Source organism: Mizuhopecten yessoensis, unplaced genomic scaffold, assembly GCF_002113885.1.
Source record: "Mizuhopecten yessoensis strain PY_sf001 unplaced genomic scaffold, ASM211388v2 scaffold10065, whole genome shotgun sequence".
In the NCBI taxonomy this organism is placed as follows: domain Eukaryota; kingdom Metazoa; phylum Mollusca; class Bivalvia; order Pectinida; family Pectinidae; genus Mizuhopecten; species Mizuhopecten yessoensis.
The window spans coordinates 161,213-184,835 of NW_018408361.1; the positions used below are offsets into that span (position 1 = coordinate 161,213).

The window sequence follows — 23,623 nt, forward strand, 5'->3', positions numbered from 1 at the left end:
AAGTACTGGTTCAGTTTTATGGTTATCATCAGGGCATTATACAATATATCTCACAAAACCAACAGGACAGATAAGGGGGTTAATGAATTGTAAGCTAACATGTCTAATGAAATATATAAGAACATCGCAAATATTCAGGCAGGCATGCAAGTACTTTATTACATATTAATATAAGTAGCTGTGGAAAAACAGAGAAAATAATTAGAAAACGCATCCTCGGACATCTGTGTAATATTCAAAATACTATTTATATAAATTATATGTGAACAGTTTCCTACCAATGGATCCTGATAGTGCCATGCTTCGTCCAATATTGTGTACAATTTGAAATAATTAAATAAAAATCATTACAATTAGAGAAAAAGAAAAAAAACATAATATTGTGAGCAATTCATAGTCCCAACTCCTAGTTTATATTCTAGACAAACTTTGGAAAAAACAAAGGGCCATAACCCTGCACGAAGCGAGGATCGAAACCAAATTTCAGTACTCTATCCTCTGCTGCTATCAAGAGACATATTCGGACAAAAAAAAAAACAGTTAATAGATAACAGAGTATGAGATAAGCCTTAGACAAAGGGCAACAACTCTGTCTATTTAGGGACAAGAGACCACATGATTGAGCAAAACAGTTCCCCATCCCAGAGGTATACGCATATAAAATAAGGCAACTATAGTTGGCAGAAAATTGACATGCCCTGGACAAAAGTAGCACACTGACTTGACTTTAATTAGGCAAGACAGAGTGCAGGCTATAGCCCCGCTGGTAGAACTGGAGGAGCACTTCTTAAAGAGTTATTCCCCTTTAAAGTTCAGTGGGAGAACTTAGGGATACTATGCATCGGAAACTGTTTTTTTTCAGGCATGATTATAGCTTTGATGAACCATTTCTGTGAAGAAAACTGTACCTTGCGGGACTTGCATAAATAACAAAATGACAAAGTATCATCAAAAGTAGTGTTTTGAGCGAAATAAGATTTGAACCGATGACTACAGATTGATGTTCTATCGCTCTGACCATTACATCTAACCGGAAATTAAGGGAAGGTTACTTAAGTCAAGACAATTTGTTTCTCTCCAGTCTTAAGATCAACATAAAAAGTCATGTCCCAAGACATTTACTTTGTTCGTGAAGTTAAGCACCTAAAAAGTGTTCTCAATTATTGATCAACAAGGTTCTACAGCCTGATGTTGTCACCAAGTTTAAAGCACTCTTGATTAATCTGGTACACATTAATGCATTAATTTCCCCATACATTTTTATCTGTAAACCAATAGTAATCTCTAAACATCCCTAAACCTTTAGTCAACAGTACAACAGTAGGAGACAAGTTCATGAATCATTCACATGTTTCTCGTCTAGTTGTGGCTATGGTAGACAATATCTTGTCAACACATTTTGGCTTTCAGTTCTCGACAGGTGAAATTGTTATATTACTAGACAAGTGTAAATTGCCTAGTGCTACATTTCTTGCCAGGTAATTAAAATTTTGTAAATAGGAAAACCCTTTGTGTTCAATTACAAAGAAATACACATTGTATTACAATTATTTTCTAGTGAATTATTTCAAAACATCTTGAAACCTTTCCAAATAGGACAATATTTCATTAAGTTCTACACACAAAAAAAACTTTGTCAAAAGGCCAATTTTGGAAAGGGCTAGTACCTGGTAATGAAATATGGGACATTCATCAAAAGAATATGTTTTCATGCAATTAGTGGTCCAGCTTATAATGTACATGTTAGTGAAATCAGCAAATCAGCAAGTCGTAAAAAATCCCACGATCACTACATTTCTTCATCAGACAATGAGTTCAACCTGGTTGAAAATTACACACAAATTAATACTGTAATACCAAGATACTTGATCAAGAAGTTGGCGATAACATTTGATAATGTAACCTAGTGAACAACTCCAAGGAAAGGCATTTTGTTCGAGTTCATGAGGGTCAACTCAGCGTCGTACATAATTAACACCTTCATCAGACAGCAAGCGGTATCTGACTAGTCTAATCCTCATAATCCATCTTATCATACAAAGTGTCATAATTTCCTGACAATGCCAAATCTTAAAATACTCATCTTTATCAAACAAATATTGCAGTACACAGGTACAGGTCACGAACAATGGCAAGCCTTTGAAATGCTAATTTTTATCTTGTAAAAGGTATCATTTAAAATTACTTGATTTGTAAGATCGAAAACCCCAACTACTATATTGTTTTGAAATTTAAAGTAAGAAATGGTTTTACTGCAAACAGAATCACACAAAGATTTCAGAAAGCCAGAAGGGATTTAGAGAGAAGGGAACTGCCTGCAAATAGATGAAGCACAGATGTACAGCAACAAAACCTGCTATAGCGACCACCTGTATAAACTAACGGTATTAAACCCTATAAATTGTACATCTGCCGACAAACTCCTCAACAGAAAAGCCACGATACGTTATAATGGTCGCTATATGCAGGTTTTTCCGTGTATGTGAAGATTGGCACACACAATATACTGGTTGCGTTTATATACAAATCAAACGTGATCAGTTTGCGGATATAGTGTCGCTATGGTGACAAGTGACGAGGACGTACCTCGGTTTCCTTTACTTCTCCCTCCTTAATTTTTGCTGGTTTCCATGACAACTACCAAAAGTTAATTTAACTATATCAAACACTGCTTAAAGATCACGGTTCAGCAAATACAACTGAAATCTTACACATTTTATATAATTTCCATTTTAAAAGTTTTCACCAATTTATCGCTTTCTTTTTTCAAAATATCAAAGAAAATCAGTTTTTGCTTGCTTAATGAAAACAAGAATTTAAAGAAGAAAAAAACAAACGTCTGTTTTGATCCGATATTGATTCCTACCTCTATATCTCGTGACTGTGTGTCATCATCTCTGTTTTTCGATGGTTTCCATGTCTATCCAACAACATCATAAACACGGTTTAATAAAACGTCAAATGTACAAGATATAAGAATCATCTTTGCAACTACCCACAAAGGATATATTGAAACACTGTTACCGTCAAACATAATCTTCTATGGTTTAATTGGAATCGTTTCATTACTGCCAAATATAAGCTTTGAATTTCAATAGGCAAATGGTTGCATCCTCTTTAATTTCAAATTTCTGTGTACGTAATAAAATCTAGATCTGAATATTTGTTCACTGCTTTTATGAAAAACTGTTATTGATAAATTTTGACTTTACAAACACCTCAAATATCACCAGACAATAAGAAACTAATGAAAAGCATCGTCTCGCTCTTCTAATATTCATCATAGGTCTTGATTACTCTAAACGAAATCATAGAATATCATCAATTTGGTTTAACAAACATCTAAAAAAAATCTGATGAACAAAATGATTATATATCATCATATATATATATATTATATATTCAGCACGGTATAGATACAGTATATATATGGATGCTGTGAAAACAAGATGTGATCATTGCGATCATGAATTAATTATTGATAATTGAATAAGCGAACATGCATCCATAAATGGATGTTCACTTATTACAGGAATGTATGATTTTGTGAGGTGAAGTTTTGTGTTGTTAATTTCAAGACAGCGAGAATTAATTACCTCGTGATCATTCTGGGAATCATTGTCATGACCTCGGGCCTGTTTCCATGGCTACATCCAACAGATATAAACTTGTATAAGTTCTGAATTAATCTATTGATGCGGTCAGTCAACACACACAATCAAAATTACCTGTGCCTTGTGCATGCCATGCCTTTCATTTCTTTGTGAATCTATCATTTTTGTTTTTCTCAGGAATTTTCATACCACCCCTCCAATTTACTCTATAATGATATTTCATCACCAAAATGACCCTCTTTGGATAGTACAGCTGGATCTGAATGACAACTTTCCACAAGAAAAAAAATATTTCATTTTAAAAAAAGGAAAAAATTTAAGAGACCAATCTCTCTCTACATGCATATTCTTAGGGTAGTTCAGTATTTTTTTTATTTTTTTTTTTAAATATTGATAAATTTGGGAGCCCATAACATATAATCTTGGAAATTGCCAGTATCAATACACTTATTAAAGACTACAGTGTCAAATCAATTTTAAGTTTGCATTGAGGAAGGAAGTTTGGTAACGGAACAAGTCAATTACCAGCCGGCATAGGGTTGGAAAACATGTTGTAATCACTAGCAAAAAAGTCTAGCACCCCAAACAAGTAAATGATATATACACATTGTATATATGTAAATATATTTAATTAAATGATTATATCAAACAAATCAACTACTTCATTAATATATATTATAACACAACTATTTGTCAAAACACATACCTTAACATTTCTTACTCTTTTCAAAATAATTCAAACAATTTGAATAAATTAAAAGAATCTGATAGAAAAAACAAATTGTGAAAGAAAAACTACATACAACAAAAATAATGTTGTGATCTATTAAATAAAATAATTAATGTGGTATATAATGATAGACAGCAAGCAACATGAGAAAAAAATATAGAAAAGTAAAAGAAATGAAGCGGTAACAGGTAATGTGTCTTAATCCTTGTAGAACAAAATTTGCTAATACATCTGCCCATGCTACATCTACAGTGGGGTTACCGTACTGTCCATCCAGCCTCTGTCACACAAAACTAACTAACCAAACAAAACAAACAGAGGTCACCTCCGACCAAGAATACACATACCTCCGACTCCTTAAGTATATCTGTCTCCTTCCATTTCACTGGTTTACCCGTGATCTACAGGTGTGACAAAAGTATAGCTATCACACCCGTTGTAGGCCTAGATATAGGGGCAAATAACTCTACCGCCATCAGAGTTACTTCCCTTTGCATTTATTATTAAAATCATCAGAATTACCTCCCTTTTCACTTATTGATCACTGTGATCAATGAGTTGGAAGCCAAAATATAAAGAAACAAACACCCCCATCTTAGGAAATTGATATATGCAATAATCTTAAACATATATAGAGCATAAAAAAAATAACTCTAAACATAACTTAATCAGATTTGTTCATACAATATACATATTTTCTATGGGTTATACTTTTAATAAAAAAAATAATAATTTCAAAGCTTCAATTGAGCTACAGTAAAGTAAAAATCTAGGGCAGTGGCCTTTACAGGTCAAAGATTATATTTAGGCATACCTCCATATCTTTGTGGTAGTCATTGTCTTTGACCTTCAGGGGCTTCCAGCGCTGTGAGTGAGGTAACAAAGGTGGCCATCATTTATATTACTTGTTAACAGTTTTATTAAATGAAATTTTCCATATTAAGAATAGAAAATAGTTCTGTGTTAAAAATGCACAAGTATTCAAACATTCAGATTAAAGAGCTTATTTTGCAATAGCATCAAATTGAACCAAATAAAACATTTTTTGGAAAAATAAAATAATTCTAAAAAAAAAAAATCAATTAAGAATTGAATTATTAGTTTATTAAGTACTGGATAAAAAAAAATCGTTTTAAATTATAAAATCATGTGAAATTCAAGATTTTGCTTTAACAATCTAGCTTATCTTACATTTGTGACCTGTATGTATACATCTCATGCAGATTACAGTATATTAGCATATATAATGTGTTCATTCCACGACTAGCCATTTTATCTAGTACATGATAATGTTAAGCAATTAAGAAACTAAAATTCATGCAATTTTTGTGATCTAGAATTTGTATTTCTTTACTTCAAGGTGAATCAAATAGGTTATTTTGTTTTAATTTGATCTCAACCTTTCATACAAATATTTTTAACGGTTTGCTCATTGAACTAGATTAACTGTTTTACATGTTTCGACTGTACTACTGTAGTATGTATATATTTTGCATGCACCTGAACTAGCTCTTTATCTAATTTTAAGGTATAAAATTTCATACATGTACCGGTTTATAAATATGACGCTAAAATGTAAACCATAACACATTTTTTAGGAAATATTTCTTAAAGCATATTATCAATAATTTCAAAATATATTACACATTTTGTAAGTCAAATTTACAGAAATTTGAGTTAATTTTGTTATTTTCTTCAAACTTCTAAAACCATATGCATGGTCGACTAGCCACTTAAAAACTCTATCTTCCCAAATACTAACTCCTCAACCCTTCAACCAAGTGTCCTGTCAAGGGATTTATTTAGTATCAAATATATCTTATTCACCCATTCATTAAACACATCAGTCTTGTTCACACCTTTGCTTAATTTTAAATTGCACGTGACAATTTTCAACCAACGGAAGTAGCAAGCAAATGTCAAAATCTAGAACTTAGTTGGAGAGATTCAAGATGTTTTTATAAGTCAGTGGACATACCTCCACATCTCCTTGAATGTCATCTTCTCGAACCCGGGACTGTTTCCATGGCTACATCCAACAGATACAAAATCACCATTTTATCAAAAATTAAAATAGTTTGGGATACATTTGAATCCTGGTGAAATTTGAGTGCAGAATACCGTGACACTGCAACACAGAAGCTGTGTTTACATAAGTACATGCCACATTGATAGATTTGTTGTGTTCCAGAAAATAAAACCAGTCATCCAAGACATCTGCAGTCAAGCTTCTGAATTCCAGCACAGAACTTGATGCCATTAAACTCACTGTGACACAGACAGAATAGAGAAAAAAAATGTCCTGGCATCACATTAAATATAATTTTGATGCTTCTGAAAGTTCACCTCTGAAGCATCTGATGTTGAGAGCCTCATTCAATATTCTTATGATGTCAAAACGTGTACACATTGGTAATTCAAATTTAACTCATTCTCCCCTGAAATTTCATAATGAACTATTCCAACCTTTGATTTGGAAGAGTTCAAATGTGTTTTCAGGGTTGAATGAGTTAAGCATGTGCACCTTGGGGCAAGGGATGAAATTATCCGTTTCATTACAAATAAAGTTACCACACTACTGTGCCTACTGATTTTTTCTCAAAGCAAAGACGACAAGTCCAAAATAAATCAACTGTATTTATCTCTTCAGCAAATCTCAACTCAACATCACCAACACGAACCCCCCAAAAAAAACTGGTGTAAAAGAGGATCAATTAGAATTTCTAAAATATTCTGGATATTTTTAACATTTCTAGGAATATGGTATTTGTCACGGAAGGTATGATAAGTGTTCATTTTAAGTTTTTGACTAAAGAAAGAAAACGTCTGATAGAAAAAGTAAAGTGAAAATGCAGTTTGTTTCTGCTGTGAAATATGAACACAATAAGTTCCAGAATTTCAATCTTGTTAACAAGGCTTGTTGGTTCAAAGAATGATCACAGCTAATATAATGGTTCAAAGAATGATCACAGCTATTATATTGGTTCAAAGAATGATCACAGCTAATATAATGGTTCAAAGAATGATCACAGCTAATATAATGGTTCAAAGAATGATCACAGCTATTATATTGGTTCAAAAAATGATCACAGCTAATATAATGGTTCAAAGAATGATCACAGCTATTATATTGGTTCAAAGAATGATCACAGCTAATATAATGGTTCAAAGAATGATCACAGCTATTATATTGGTTCAAAGAATGATCACAGAGTAACAACAACAGTCAACTGAAGGTTTTGTAAAAACAAATCAATAATTTAAAATTAAAATTGCATGTCAACCGGGATTCAAAATGAATATCTAAAGAAAAAAATTAAAGTACACTAGTAATATATTTTGTTTTAAATGAACATTTCACTAGCTGCAGACTTTGAATGACAAAAGACCAGTGATAATAAATTTCAAATTTCCACGCATAATTGATTCCCATTGTGTCAAAAATCGTTATCAATATTCATGTAATCTACCTACCAAATACCACCTATCTGATGTAATACATCAGTTTTCTAATAAAATATTAATATTGATTCATCGGATTCTACTATCTACCAGACAGTCCGGATTGATTGCTATGATCTTGGACATGGCTTCATTCGTCGTCACTAAAACACAATCAACATGCTGGCTCATCCCTCTCAGGAGATTAATATTGCACCAAATCTATATCAACCGACATGATACAGAAAAAAATAGCACATATTTCAGAGCTACTGTCCGTGATGGAAAATAAACAAGTTAAGTAGGTCGCCATGGCAGCTGACGATTGTTGTCGTATGTAAACACTGGGTGTGATGGGGCCATGGTGTTTATATTATTTCGTTGTCAGGGAAGCGTAACGTGATGCAGGTGTTGTCAACAACAAAGAATTCCTCCTAGACTAGTAACGTCATACACACGATACTCTTAATCAAATAATGATTGTATTTGTGTATATATATACTCAATCATCGTGAAGAACACTTCACTGCCTGATGTCTGTTTTCCTTATTACATCGACAAGGCATACCGTACATACATTCTTGTAGTTAATATTTTACATGTTCAGTTTTGTATTGATAATTACTTTTATGATGATACAAGTTTTTTGTAAAACAATTTTGCTACCAGACATCTTGGGGTTGTTGTTTTTTTTGTAAATTATACAGAAGATTTCAGAGAAGAGAATCATTACAAATTCAAAATATATTCTGTACCACAAATCTTCTCATTATTAAAATGAACATGAATCACCTAAGATGATATCTTAACTCATTCACCCCTACACTTGTTCAGCCTTTGTTTTGGTAGGGTCAAATGTGACTTAAAGGGGGTATGGGTTGAATCAAATAGGTATTTTTATGTGCACAATTAAGAAAAAAAATATGTAAAAAATACAATTTTAGAAATTATTTATAGATATATCAAAAGCTGACAATGTACGTGACTGGCGACAACCATGCAGTGCGAGGAGCGTACCTCAGCCTCCTTATGAGACTCATTGTCTTTTCCCTTCCATGAAGACTTCCATTTCTGGCAGAATTACAAACAACCGAGAGTCAGCAATAATATTCAGATAGGTAAAAAGTAATAAGATTGTTTCCTGGCCTTAATTCGTTTACATAAGTTTTTGTTTTTTTTGGTTTCCAAAAAAATAAATCACTTTTTTTCACACCAAAAATGAAGAACAAAATGTTCACCTAAAACAAATATTAATTTGAATAATCATTTGAAAATAATAAACATTTCTTTTAACTTGAGACTGTAAAATGCTTTCACAATTAAAGATAATACAAAGATAAATACTGTCAAAAAAAATCAAAATTTTATAATAATTTATATGTTACATATCTTATAAGATGTTATAATCGACTGTACCTCAGTCTCTCTCTGTGTCTCCTCCTCCCTAAATCGGTAGGGTTTCAATGGCGGCTACGGTTTATATAAATATCAATGTTACATGAATAATAACTTACACAGGAGGTTTACACACAGGGCAGTGGTGACTATATAGCACAAAGGTAAATTAAATTATAGCGGGCAATGAAATAATATTACCAGAAGTGGAAAATAATACAAATTCTCACAACATACCTTTCATTCCATCATATAATTTTTCTTTATATATTATTTTTAAATCTTCATATATTTATACCAAAAAATCCTGGCAAAAACAGAACTGCTAAATCAACATTTTTTTAATTGTACATAGTAAATTAACGTTGATCAAGAACTCTGTATCTGACGACCAGATCAAGAAGACTGTGTATACCATTTACAAAGAAAACAAAGATATATACCCGTATAACTGACCACAAGTTAACCTGTTTGTGCGAACGCAGAAATTCTCAATAATTAAGTTAACACCAGATCCAACATACAGTCTGGCCAGATGTTAATGTTTAATCATGTATAAAGTAATGCTGAAGGTCTAATCATGATGTCAATGTAAAACAGTAAACAGTGCAGAAGTCACCAGAGACTCAACAAGGCTAGAAACAGAATGTGCTAACGTTTACATTGACTGAAAAGGGGAGACAAAATGTACTAACATTTACTCATTGACTCAACAGGATGTGCTTTAAACTACAGACTGAGTAGACATATGATGTGCTTACAAACTACAGACTGAGTAGACATATGATGTGCTTACAATTACAGACTGAGTAAACATATGATGTGCTTCCAATTACAGACTTAGTAGACATATGATGGGCTTGCAATTACAGACTGAGTAAACATATGATGTGCTTATAATTACAGACTGAGTAGACATATGATGTGCTTACAATTACAGACTGAGTAGACAGGATGTGCTGACATTTACATTGACTGAACACGATGTTCTGACATTTACATTGACTGCATGAACACGATGTGCTGACATTTACATTGACTGAACATGATGTGCTGACATTTACATTGACTGAACACAATGTGCTAACATTTACAAATTGACTCCATAGATTTGATAGCATTTTCAATGACTCATGTGGATGTGTTTGCATTTACAAATTGACTCGACAGGTTGTGGTAAAATTTACCCTGGCTCAACAAGATTTACTAACACACTGACTCAACAGGACGTGCTTACAATCTTAAATTGACTCGACAGGTTGTGGTAAAATTTACCCTGGCTCAACAAGATTTACTAACACACTGACTCAACAAGACGTGCTTACAAAAACAAATTGACTCAACAGGTTGTGGTAAAATTCACCCTGGCTCAACAAGATTTACCAACACACTGACTCAACAGGACGTGCTTACAATCACAAATTGACTCGACAGGTTGTGGTAACATGGACAAACTTACTCAACATGATGTGCAAACATCGAAATTGGCAGAAGTGTGCAAAAATTTACATTCTGACTCAATGTGATGTCTTCAATATTATATTGACAGAACAGGATGTTCTAATATTCACATTGACTAAACCTTGTTTGCTAATATTTTCATTGTTTCAACATGATGTTCTGCCATTAACATTGAATCCACCTGGTGTGTTACCATTATCAATGACTCAACCTAATGTGCTACCATTAACATTGACTCAACCTGATTTTTTACTATTAACATTGACTCAACCTGATTTTTTACTATTAACATTGATTCAACATGACATGCTACCTTTAACAATGACTCAACCTGATATGCACTGCTACCATTAACATTGACTCAACCTGATGTGCACTGCTACCATTAACATTGACTCAACATGATGTTCTGCCATTAACATTGAATCCACCTGGTGTGCTACCATTATCAATGACTCAACCTAATGTGCTACCCTTAACATTGACTCAACCTAATGTGCTACCATTAACATTGACTCAACCTGATTTTTTACTATTAACATTGGTTTAACATGACATGCTACCTTTAACAATGACTCAACCTGATGTGCACTGCTACCATTAACATTGACTCAACCTGATGTGCACTGCTACCATTAACATTGACTCAACATGATGTGCTTAAATGTACAAATTGACTAAGAATGGTGTGCTTTAACATTTACATAGAACAGGATTTCGTAACATTTGCAAAAACTCAAAAATAATGTAGAAACAACATGATGAATATTATCAGAAAAATCAGACTTTTGTTGTTATGAATAATTCTATTCACAGAAATGAGAAGGAAAACCAAAAACAATTACGAAAAAATTGTGAGAAATATGACCGGAATGAAATGTGGTCTACAAATGGATAGATACATGTACATTGTTGATAACTGATAAAAAGTAAAATGACAACAAAAATGTAGTGTACATTCATTGTGTACGGTAATGTACCTCCACCACGACCTCACACTTCTGACTGGGATAGCACTGACTCACATATCTGGCTACATTTTAGATGTTAAGATTTCAGGACCTTTATTATTAGAAATATGCCTTGTCTGAGCTTTTTATTTATATATATAATCATGATTATAATTAGTATCCCTCTGATACTACATGTATCATATATGACTCTGTGTTTTATCACCTGTCATTACTAGTAATTATAAAATTATTACCTGTCATTGCAAGTAAATATAAAATTACCTGTCTTCTTTATTATACAAGTCTAAGGGCAATATAGATATATGACTCTTGCAAATTTATCAATTTTGCTAAAATTAGTGAAAATAGATTATGTCAAATTTTGTTTGAAATATGGCTTCAATTTATATCGGTACTTTCATAGCATATCAATTATGCATGGATGAATATATATTTATAGCCACTTATCAATGTGGAACACCCCCCAGATCTAAGTCACTTCATCAAGAAATGACGGGTATAAAATTTGTCAACTGATTGACTTGGATCTGTTTCACTATTGGTAAGTATGTATTTCTATGTTCTGTGATAACGGTTGTACTGTGGCTAGTCAAGGGTCGACACTAGCACCAGTCCACTAGTCCTGGACTAGTAGGGTTCAGCAAGGACTAGTGAATCACCGAACTTAACCGGTCCTCGACTAGTAGAGTTCAGCAAGGACTAGTGAATCACCTAACCTAACTGGTCCTTTGGACTTGTGAAAAACATCATTGTAATTTGTAAATTAAGAATATTCCTTTTTCAAATTTAGAAAACTGCTTAATATAAGATATATTGCATGATAATTGTCAAAATTTTCCTAAAACTTCATATTTTTATGGCAGTAGTTTTTTGTAGTCCCCTACAGTCGGTTACTTTTGATGTTTCATGCTGTAGATCGCGATGTTTCCTTAAATTATTAGGAAATACTGGACTATCAAGCAAAAAACGTTATAGTGTCTAACCCTGGCTATTAAGGTAAATCAAACAATTTGGAGGTTTGGAGATTGGAGATTTTTTTATTCTGTTATTGATAGGTATGCCGATGCTATCCCAGTCTCGTGTGTCCAGGCTTTATTCTGGCCGTGGTGTGGGAGTGGTCAGCATGCAGTGAGGACACATACCTGGTCAGTCTGACCATCCCTGTGGTACTCGTTATCCTTCCCCTTTGTGGGTTTCCATTTCTGTAGTCAACGTATAAAATATCTGATCATGGATAATCTGATGCTGACATCATTTTATGTGGCAGAAACATAGATTTTGTTTTGCCTTATCACCAACAATCTATGTTACCATAGCCACCATTCAATTTTCATTTTTCCATTTATTTTTATTTATTTTTTACTTTTTCTTGTGACTGATACATTTGAATCGAATTTGTTAGGAAAATCGAACACATACATTGCCAGCAGTTTAGGCCTGGGCATACAAATGAAATCAAAGTCAATCTGATCTGAAATACAAGGTCTTGGTATGATCACGATATCATCATATGACATACTGTTGGAAAAAATTGTACACAACCTAGTTCAAATGTTGTTGAAATAAAAGAAGGCCAGGAAAAAAGGGGATGCAACAAATCATTGAAAATACCAAACAAAAGTCAAAATGTCCATATTAAAACAGATCTAAATATGCTTGACATAAATAAAACAGCAAAAAATGTATTTTAATACTGGGGAAAAAAAACAAAAAAAAAATCTTTTTTCTTTTCATTGTATTTAGTGTCAAATTAAACTTCGTTAATTAGGGACCTCTGGTAATATTTTCTAGTTGTAATATGTGAAAACCTTATGAAATAATGTGGTGAAATATTAACCATGTTTCAAAGAAGTGTTGTTGATATTCACAGGAATTTGAATTTTGCCATTGCCCAGTACATTGAATTCACAACATTTTGTGTTATTCAGTCATAATTTTAAATCCTGTCACAAAATTTGTTAAATGTTTATACAGGTATTCTGTTCTTGACCTTCGACCTTTTTTATGCTACATTAGGTCAACAAACTTCTTTGGAGTCCATCCTTTTGAAATACTGCAAGTCAATATCCAGTCAAGAAATATTTCTAAATAAATCAATCAAATTGACTTATGCAGTGAGCTTACAGCTGATAAACTCCTATGAGACCAACATTACCCAGACCAATACATCCTGAAGCTACGGACCAACATTACCTAGACCAATACATCCTGAAGCTGCGGACCAACATTACCCAGACCAATACATCCTGACGCTACGGACCAACATTACCCAAACCAATACATCCTAAAGCTACGGACCAGACCAACATTACCAAGACCAATACATCCTGAAGCTGCGGACCAACATTCCCCAGACCAATACATCCTGAATCTACGGACCAACATTTCCCAGCCCAATACATCCTGAAGCTACGGGCCAACATTTCCCAGACCAATACATCCTGAATCTACGGACCAACATTTCCCAGCCCAATACATCCTGAAGCTACGCACCAACAATTCCCAGACCAATACATCCTGAAGATACGGACCAACATTACCCAGACCAATACATCCTGAAGCTACGGCAACATCAATACAGCTGGGGTACTCAGCGTTATGAATTAATAAACACTTTGATACGATTAAGTATTGGGTAACCAGTATTGTGATATTAATAAATCGGCATACAGGTATGTCCTTCAGAACGATCCCCTCCATCCTGTCCACACAAACTCCACAGGGCCCTACCTACTATTTCTATTTTCTGTTTGCAATTTAACGACAAACTCAACTGCAGTGTATACCATGGTTATCCACACCCCTCCAAAAAAAAAATTGCAGTAAAGAAATGTTTTAAATATTTTGTAAGGTTTCATAGAAGGAACTCATTCATATTTTCAGTTATTTGATTTACACAAGGAAATGGACTATACTCTGTATTGTATTTATGAACACGGCTTATCAACTGATAACTGTTCATTTTACACCTTATTTATTGATGTGTAAAACACTTACAGAGAAGATTCTTTAGTAAGGATCAAAATTAAGAACTGACTTGAAGACACAACATCAAGATATAATCATGCTTATTTCAGTCATGCAGTGTTATAATTCAATTGGCCTTGAAGCGCATAGATTGTAGTGCTTCAAACACATTATCTCCCATCATGAAACTATAACATTCTTTGACCATTTTAAAAGATCTACCATATTGCTTGCTTGATCTTTCTCGTTTCTATTTGTAAGTCTCGCCATAATGTTATACAATCTCTGTAAACTATCCTGCCATCTTCTGTCATATTTATTTATAGCTCAACTTGTTCATTGCAGCCATTCCTCTTTTGACTCTCATATTGTAACAATGCCCCAAACACTATCATCGAAAACACCTTCTGGGAATTTACAACTCACTGCTTCAGTCCCAAACTCCAACCCTGCCTCACACCAAACTCTAACCCTGCCTCACACCAAACTCTAACCCAAACATGTACAGTCTAGAATTCGGATAACAAGCAATCATGATCATCTCTAACATACATTGCAGACATTTTCCAGAAACAATTTACGATGTTTGAACAGTAAATCTACATATTGTACATCCTATTCTTGTAAAACAAACGCCCTACATCCGTTCCCATTATCGTGCAAAGCAACGCCTGATCCTGTTACCATCCAAAACAACACCTGTGTTTTTGTTAACAAACCAAACAACACCTGTATCTGTTAATTTATATCCCAAACAAAACCTGTGCCTGTTATTGTTCCAAATGTTAGTGTGTCAAAAGACACGTTTTAAAACCAAGACCATAAGACAATTCTACTCCCTTCACAATCACATCAAACATTCCAGCAACCTTGCTGTCAACTCCAGATCAAAGGCAAGCTTGAATATCTCAATGACATTTCAAATTGGCTGAACTGAATATATTCAAAATGAGTGAATGAATAAGTTCTTCATCCTGCTTAAACTAGGTTGGCTAAGAAAACTGACAGTTGATAAAGTGGCAGTTCTATTGCCATACTGCCAAAAACAAAATTGACAGAGAAATAACCTATGAGCAATCCGACCAGGCCTCAGTGTCAGTGTCATCCAGCTACTAGTACAACATTGGCACACGAACATATAGCTACAGGCTTACGCAAAAGTCACGTTACCAGGTGCTAACCATGAAATTTACCAACAGACTAAAAAGCCAGGATGACATAAAAAAAAAATGTACTTCTCTATACAACCTCACTTATCCATACATTCAATCAATATCAAATACTGATCATACCTAATGATTAAGGGCCAAGAGTCAAAGGAGACAGAACCCTGGTGTATAGAAGGAAACTAATGTGTAAACACTACCATCCACATCACCACACCACACCACCAGGACATAGAGTCAGAGAGCCCAAGCCAGCAGCCGCAGTAGGCTACTGGCGTTAGCTAGTATGGTCGATTTATTACAGTTTCTTAGTTTTCTTGAAATCAGCAACTATTAGCAAAATTAACTAGTTTGTCAAAATTTTATCGGGAACTTAATATGCTCTATAATGATCAATGCAAAATTGATTCTAAGCAGCATCGTCACCTATTAAAAGATATCACATTTGAAAAATGTATTCATTTCTTTTAAACCTCAGAAAATGTGACAATGGTAAAATATCTCCTCCAAAATTACTTGTTAATGTTTCGTTAAAACAACCGGTAATATTATTAATCACTATTTAATAGTTCCAAAATCAAGTTTATTTTTGTCTCACTTGATTATCTGAACAATGACCCCTGCAGCAGCTGTAGCTGTGTCCGTCTGTCAGAGTAGAACCCCTAGTAACCTCGGAACCAGAGAAATCACACACTTCTACATATTTACACCAGTAATAACACGCAACCCATGCAGTTTAAACACAACACTGAATACACGTATGTATAACACCAGTACTGTTTAATGAAACACTCATTCTTCTGTAAAGTTAAAATATTCTTGTTTTTAATATTTCAATAACGAAAAAAAAAAAAAAAAAATATCAGAAAGAAAGATGAGAATATTGTTATCATTGATTAATAATGAAATGGATCAATATTTTTTTAGAATTATCATTGCAAGAAAAGAAGAAATGGAGAGTGTTTTCTACACTACAGAAGACATGCAGATAGGTTATATAGGTTAAATGGTAGAGAAATCCCGGCTACAGAAGCCACGGGTGTGGCGGGAGGCCCAAAGCCCCTACAGGTACCGATCCAACAGGTACAGTATGGATTCGCTTTACTTTCAACTTTCTAAGAAAAATGATACTGATACTAATTGTATGACTTCTGTAGCTAAAGCTATTGGATACTGACCTTATTTCTAAAGTACGGCAAGTTCTGTAAATTTCAAACAAAAAAAATAGAGGCTAATAATTTTACCTCAACATTCAGTTAGATTTCGAAAAAAAAATATGTCGGATGATGATGCCGATTGTCAGTGTGTAATATTGTGTAACATCGTCAGGATCACGCCTACAACCAAGGCCACGGGTATTTCCTGGGTTATTTTTAAATAACCCGATGCTCAGATAATTGGTAGAAGGGTAGAGGAGGGTGTGGAAAACAGAACAAGAAACATGTAACAGGTTCTCGTAACTAAAACAAATTATGTGCTTATTTTTTTAATTTATTTTTTAAAGTGTTTTCAGCTCTAGTTACTCAGTTAACGTTGTTAAAATCAACCTAGAATTTCCATCTGTTTAAAAATACATTATTATTCGGTTGATATACATTATATGGTCATATATTATAAGAAATCTTTTGCCTTTTGACAAATCTTCCAAGAATTCCTTTCACATATATATATATTTTCTTAATTTTTAGTCTTGAAAATAAATCAAAATACATGAACTAAAATGTCAAATAAGCTATAATTGAAAATTAAAGAGTAATCTCTAAATAGCTCTAGATCTTGGAGGTGTGAAAGTATGGGAACACAAGCAAACCGGTGATTCAACAAGTCAAATAGTATGGTGACGATCTTGTATGACAAATCCTGCTCTCAAAGGAATAACCATTAACAATCTTCAAAAATCTGTGCCCCCCCCCCCTCTTTTTGCTACATTTAGATGCTTATCTATAAGTTACAGCTAATTTGAAAACATAAAATCTTTTACCAGTCATTACATTATATTCACCTTAGTTTCTAATTATTTATTTTTTTACAAAATTATATTACTTGAATTTGTTTTTTTCCTTTTTAAGAGCAAGATTTAATTCATACTCAAGAATTTGAACACAACTACTTGGTAATGAAATGATTCTGCTTCTAAAGTTATACAGCCAAACAGTGCTTCTAACGTCAGTCAGACCACACTACTCACATGATTGCTTGTCCGAGACGCCTGCTTCTTGCGCTCGTTCTTTCGTTGGCTGGTGTCAAGGAGTGACGTCATACCATCCAGGTACGGGTGCTTTAGCAACTCCTCACACGTCATACGCTCGGCAGGGTCCATATTCAGACAGTTCTATACCACACAAGTATACAAAATATTATTTTTATTTTATTTTTTTGTAACAGAATTTTATAAATTAGCACTTAAGAAAAACCTTGATGCATCCCTTTTCATTTCTAAAACACTACACACTACATGTATTGGTATATTATCTTATTTTCAGACTTTTTTCTTACCAAAAATTTTGTTACCTTTATGTTTCCTTAACCCAGCAATCTACATTCCAGAGTCAAATTGGCTTGGTGGTTAAACTTATACATTTTGTATTGAAAATAAAAAATCTTTTCTTAAATATTTTTATTCTGCTTTTGTATATGTGTTTCTTATCATATCTATTGATTGATAAATTAAAACAATTATGACATGAACGTTTTTGAGGGCACAAAAAAAACAACCTGACCAAGCATAAATAAACAACACGGAACAATAATGCTTACCTTCATAAAACTCAGAGCAACTGGAGACATCTTGTGGAATTTTAATTCCAAGGGCTCGTAATTCTGAAAGAAACACAGCAATTTTTATTTTTTTTAATCTACACATGTATAAGATCTTCTTGATCAAATGAAAGATCCTTTAACAAAATAGTTTCAAGTTAACTGTTGTCGGGCTGTGTCAAGGTAATGTTCATGAATATCCTTACCTCTGGTTCTACATTAGGGATCTCCAGTCCTTGGAAAAATATATTTGAAGAAAACGCAGATTTTTGTGAAGGTAATAAATCCCCTGAAAACATAAATGTTCAAACTTAACTTGCTGCAATGAAACCAAACATGTATATAGTGTATAAAATCATAAAATCACAAAAGCATAAAATATCAAATAGCTGTGTTACATTCATGCATATAACTTATAATCACCTTATAACTTTTTTCTCTCTCTTAGAAATTTATAAGAATGCAAACCTAGTGTCTTTTTAATCTGGAAGATTTGGTCTAGATCTGATTTTCCTGGCCACAGTGCCTGTCCTGAGAGAAGCTCGGCAAATACACAGCCGATTGCCCACACGTCCACAGGGGGTCCGTATTTGGGATCCCCGACTAGGAGCTCTGGGGCTCTGTACCATCTCGTGGCTACATAGTCTGTGTAATTATCAGACGGTCCCGCTGTGAACAAAGAATTTCAACATTGTATGTGAAAGTTGGATTCCAAATAATTATCTGATCACTCTCCTTTTTATTACATAAACCAGACGCTTATCTTTTGAATCTACAGGTACTTCGTTATCATATATATAAATTTTTCAAAATCACAACAAAGGGAGGCAGACAGACAAAGAGGAAAATTAAATCAATAAATCTTTACATCAGTTCCACATTTAATCAACTTTTATTTTCTGAAATGTTACAGAATTGTGATGATTAAGATAACACATGAATCTCTTATTTCTGAAATTTAGAGGCAAGAAATTTATGGGGGGGGGTATCAAAATGTTACTACAACCAGCAGGTGCTTACTTAAAACTCTCGCAAAGCCGAAATCACAGAGTTTCACTTGTCGTTCTGTAGACAGTAAGATGTTTTCTGGCTTTACATCTCTGTGTATACACTAAAAAACAATAAAGACAGATTAAACATAACATTTTATTATCAACACTGCAAGTATATATATGTATTAATAGATAATTTAATACAGTAGTACAAAAAACCAAAAAAATCCACTTAATATGTGTATGGTTATACCTAAACATGTCTACACTGTTGGAATTACTTCTTTGCCCCATATAATATTTTAAGTAATTCGTATCCTACGGACATACCTCCATTAGGATCCAGTGTTATATGTGATTTTACCGTCTATATTACTTCTTTGACCCATATGGTTATATTTATATATACTTACATTCCGACTGTGACAGTAATTAACAGCTTCTAGAAGCTGGCTAACAATCTTCTTTATCAAGTCCTCGCTGACTCTGAAAAAAATACAATTTGACATGCATATCAGACCAGATATTACAGGTAGTCCTTTGAGATATCTCGGTCCTGTGTGACAATTAAGTTGTGCTGTACATGTGTATAAGTTGTACAGTCTTGGGTCCTCATTCCACAAAATAGTACATATATGTATTTCATTAATTACCGGTATTAAATTTGTTATCAATGTCATTATTAAAGACAGTCTTAAGGATCCCTGTCCCGCTGCAGTGTTTTTCCTATAGACAGTAACCTCCCCTTATTAACTTCCATTTGGATATAACTGTAGCACAGTTCGGTTAGATCGCTTCCATTGACAAGATACACGCTCAATCGGTTAGAGCGATAGTATAACAATCTGAAGTCCAGGGTTCGAATCCCGGCTAGGCCCTGCTGATTTTGTACACCTAGAACACTTTTGTTGATTTAGATTTTGTTTAAATGATTTTCTTTTCAGATTTGATTTATCAAAGCTATGTTTAGGCTTGGAAATATTGTTTCCAATATATACTTAGTTTAGGCTTGGAAATATTGTTTCCAATATATACTTAGTAACAGTTTATAGCAGTGGTACAGGAATCTTTAACCCTTTCAACACTGTGGACCATAATGGACTCATCCAGATCAATGCATGGTAGAGTTTACTAAAGTTACATAGGGGTGAAAGGGTTAAATGTAAGGATTTTTTTCTCCTTTTTTTTTTCATTTTTTTTATGTAAGTGATATTTTATAACATGCCTTTATACATAAATTGACACCCTTTTGTTGCCAGCACATTCAGATGTAATTGCAGTTATTGGCTCCGTAATCAAAATTTATTATAGTTTGTGATGTACAATGTATGGCAATCACTTTTCTGAATAAATTACTGCTGAGAACACATTCTTTATTTATTAACAGGTTTTTAGATGTGTCCCGATCAATTATCAGAGTAATCAAAAGTTCTGTCCAAAAAATTAATTGGATACAAATGCAGAATTTACATGTAACAGTGAGCCCTACCTGAGGGCCTGATATTTTAAAGAGTAAACTTTGGCTGGTTGCCCAAGTATTTTCAACAGAGGATGTATAAATCATGCTAAATGACCTCTCGTACAATAAGCACATTAGTCAGGTTTATACGTTTCTATAATATTCAATCATTTCTTTTATCATAAGTACAGTATTTATCTGTGATACTGCCATTGATGAATTTATAACAACATTTTGCCAATTAATGATATTAAATATGTCTATGTGTTTATTGCCACCACTGACAATACTTATTTTGTCATTTTTGTTACTTATTAATTATAATAATAATTTGAGGTTCTTATATACCGCTTTATCACAATCTAGTACACAGGTCGTCTCAAAGCTGTTCACATATTATTGTCCGTGGTTATAGGGCCTTTAATTTGCAAACAGGCAATATCTTTCTCCAACTCCCTGGGAAGCATACAGCCGGTGCTGCCATTTTGGCGCTCACAGCTTGCATTCAACAATTCTAGCACTGCCCAACCACGTACTCATTTACAGCTGAGTAGACTGGAACAAACGGAGTAAAGTATCTTGCTCAAAGATACAAAACAGTGCCGTGACTCAAAACCGCAACCCTAGGCCTTCGGTCACAAGCCTGGCGTCTATATATAGCTAGCTACCACTAGACAACTGTGCCTCCTTTCAAAGTCATTTTATGATCATGGGAAGGGCTTGCAAGCAAATTATTTGTATATCATCTGATAACAGATGCACATTTCAATATTATGTACTGAGAACAAAGTGGCATTTATTTGTTCAACGTTGCATGAGGGGAACCTTAAAATCACTTTTTTTTTATTACCATTTGACTTGGTCATGCAGAAAATACATAAACTATCATGAAAGAGCACTTCATACTGTCAAACGTTCCATGTACATTATATGTTAACCCTTTCACCACTGTAGACCATAATAGACTCATCCATATCAATACATGGGAGAGTCTACTAAAGTTACTTAATTAGCCGGATGAAAGGGTTAAGATGTTTAAACTACCCCATAAGACTACAGAATTGACTTAGTTAAGGATTTAGTGAGTTTTCAAAAGACTTTTTTTCAGGAAAGTCCTGAACATCAATTTCAAAATATTGATGAGACCCCTTAAGCTTAGATACAGTGATGTTTCAACCTTACATGTATACATGTGTACTTTTCACATGTACAGGGGCCTACAGGCCCTCACATGTACAGGGGCCTGTGCTCACATGTACAAGGGCCTGTGCTCACATGTACAGGGGCCTGTGCCTGGTGACTTTGGGGAAATATCACTTACAAAAAGCATGATTTGGTGAAAATAAAGTTATTTTTGCATGGAATTTGGGAAAATACAGGGAAAATTTTGTAGGGCCACAGCAGATTCACTCGAAGAAATTCTCTGAGACATAATGGGGCTCTCGGATCAACATGTGGGAAAGTCTGACACAGAAAAAGTACAAGTATAGGACTCAAATATCTGTGTCCCAAAATCACTGTGGTTCAATGCAACTTCAGAATCTACTCATTGAAAAGTTTCTAGGGAAAGGGGCCTTCATAAGGGCCCCGCAGATTAACTGAATTCCTGAATTAAGTTGTGATCCCCAGAAGTTGCTCTCATGATCAGAAACCTTTCTGCAATAACTGTATTGAAGCTAATGCGATTCCCAAAGTTTTCTGCACATGTACTATATGAAACCATGAAAAAGCGGTTGCAGGAAATTCTGTTTTTCAGCCAAAGAAGTTAAGTAATTATGATTTTTTTTTAAGTAAATATGAATTATGATTTTTTTTTTTTAATTTGCGCTCCAACCAAACTTACCCCCTGGGGAATCTCTCTAGCTCATGTAGCACCGTGTGATCAACATATTCAAACACTAGATGTAGCCGCTTCTTCCTTCTGAAAACTTCTATTAAGTTGACAAGATTAGGATGTTTCAGTTGCTGAAAGAAAAGATAGAAAACAAAATACAGAAAATGAAAAATTAATAAGTATCCTTCACTTGAATAGTAATTTTAACTTTTTTTGGAAGTGTAAAATGATTAGTTGACGTTAAAAAAAATCAGAAGAACAAAAAAAAAAATAACATTAAAATATCACAATATATTTTAAGTACTAAATTTGCTGTGTCAGGGTTCAGCTTGATGAATATGGTTACAGTTGACTGCGCGCTAGTGTAACAATCTACAGAGACGAGAAACTACACAAAGAATAATTATAGTATTTTTTAGGGTGGCAGACTGACTATCCAAGCTTTATTAAAAAATATATTGTTTGCAATAAACCAACCGAACTACAAAAATTCGCGCTATTCATAATAATTTTATTGGAAATTTCAATTTCAAAATTATTTATGACCAAAAAAAATGTGTATTACAGTACTGCATGAACATAAATTATGAAAATTATTAAATATTAAAAAGATAGGCATCTTCTATAACAACATTTGTAATACATACATAACCGAAGGTGTGTTATTCTAAAAATACCTTCAAGGCAAAGTGAAATAAAATATTTAATCTACAGTATTTGCAACTTCCTAAGTGAATGTCATGAGATGGAACTCTGGCAAACAAACAAGATTTTAATCTAGACCTTTATGCAAGCAGTGCACCTGCATAAGGGTTGCATCTGAACAAGAAGTG

General features: G+C 33.7%; 1 protein-coding gene across 11 annotated transcripts in view; it reads right to left on the reverse strand.

Annotated features, from left to right (window-relative positions):
* LOC110459435 (cyclin-dependent kinase-like 1) overlaps positions 1 to 23,623 on the reverse strand; it is a 34,549-nt gene that overhangs the window by 6,923 nt on the left and 4,003 nt on the right. Inside the window, exons 2-19 of one of the 11 annotated variants that reach the window (XM_021511680.1) lie at positions 22,800 to 22,921; positions 19,911 to 19,983; positions 19,526 to 19,616; positions 18,974 to 19,174; positions 18,712 to 18,794; positions 18,506 to 18,568; positions 17,937 to 18,080; positions 16,927 to 16,950; positions 12,758 to 12,817; positions 9,202 to 9,255; positions 8,803 to 8,856; positions 6,323 to 6,373; positions 5,895 to 5,912; positions 5,159 to 5,209; positions 4,692 to 4,745; positions 3,597 to 3,647; positions 2,867 to 2,920; positions 2,587 to 2,637 (exon numbers count right to left, since the gene is read on the reverse strand). In XM_021511680.1, coding sequence (XP_021367355.1) covers positions 2,587 to 2,637; positions 2,867 to 2,920; positions 3,597 to 3,647; positions 4,692 to 4,745; positions 5,159 to 5,209; positions 5,895 to 5,912; positions 6,323 to 6,373; positions 8,803 to 8,856; positions 9,202 to 9,255; positions 12,758 to 12,817; positions 16,927 to 16,950; positions 17,937 to 18,080; positions 18,506 to 18,568; positions 18,712 to 18,794; positions 18,974 to 19,174; positions 19,526 to 19,616; positions 19,911 to 19,983; positions 22,800 to 22,921 — 1,299 coding nt within the window. The remainder of the gene's footprint in view (positions 1 to 2,586; positions 2,638 to 2,866; positions 2,921 to 3,596; positions 3,648 to 4,691; positions 4,746 to 5,158; positions 5,210 to 5,894; positions 5,913 to 6,322; positions 6,374 to 8,802; positions 8,857 to 9,201; positions 9,256 to 12,757; positions 12,818 to 16,926; positions 16,951 to 17,936; positions 18,081 to 18,505; positions 18,569 to 18,711; positions 18,795 to 18,973; positions 19,175 to 19,525; positions 19,617 to 19,910; positions 19,984 to 22,799; positions 22,922 to 23,623) is intronic. The other 10 variants (XM_021511681.1, XM_021511682.1, XM_021511683.1 and 7 more) reach the window with 10 other exon arrangements.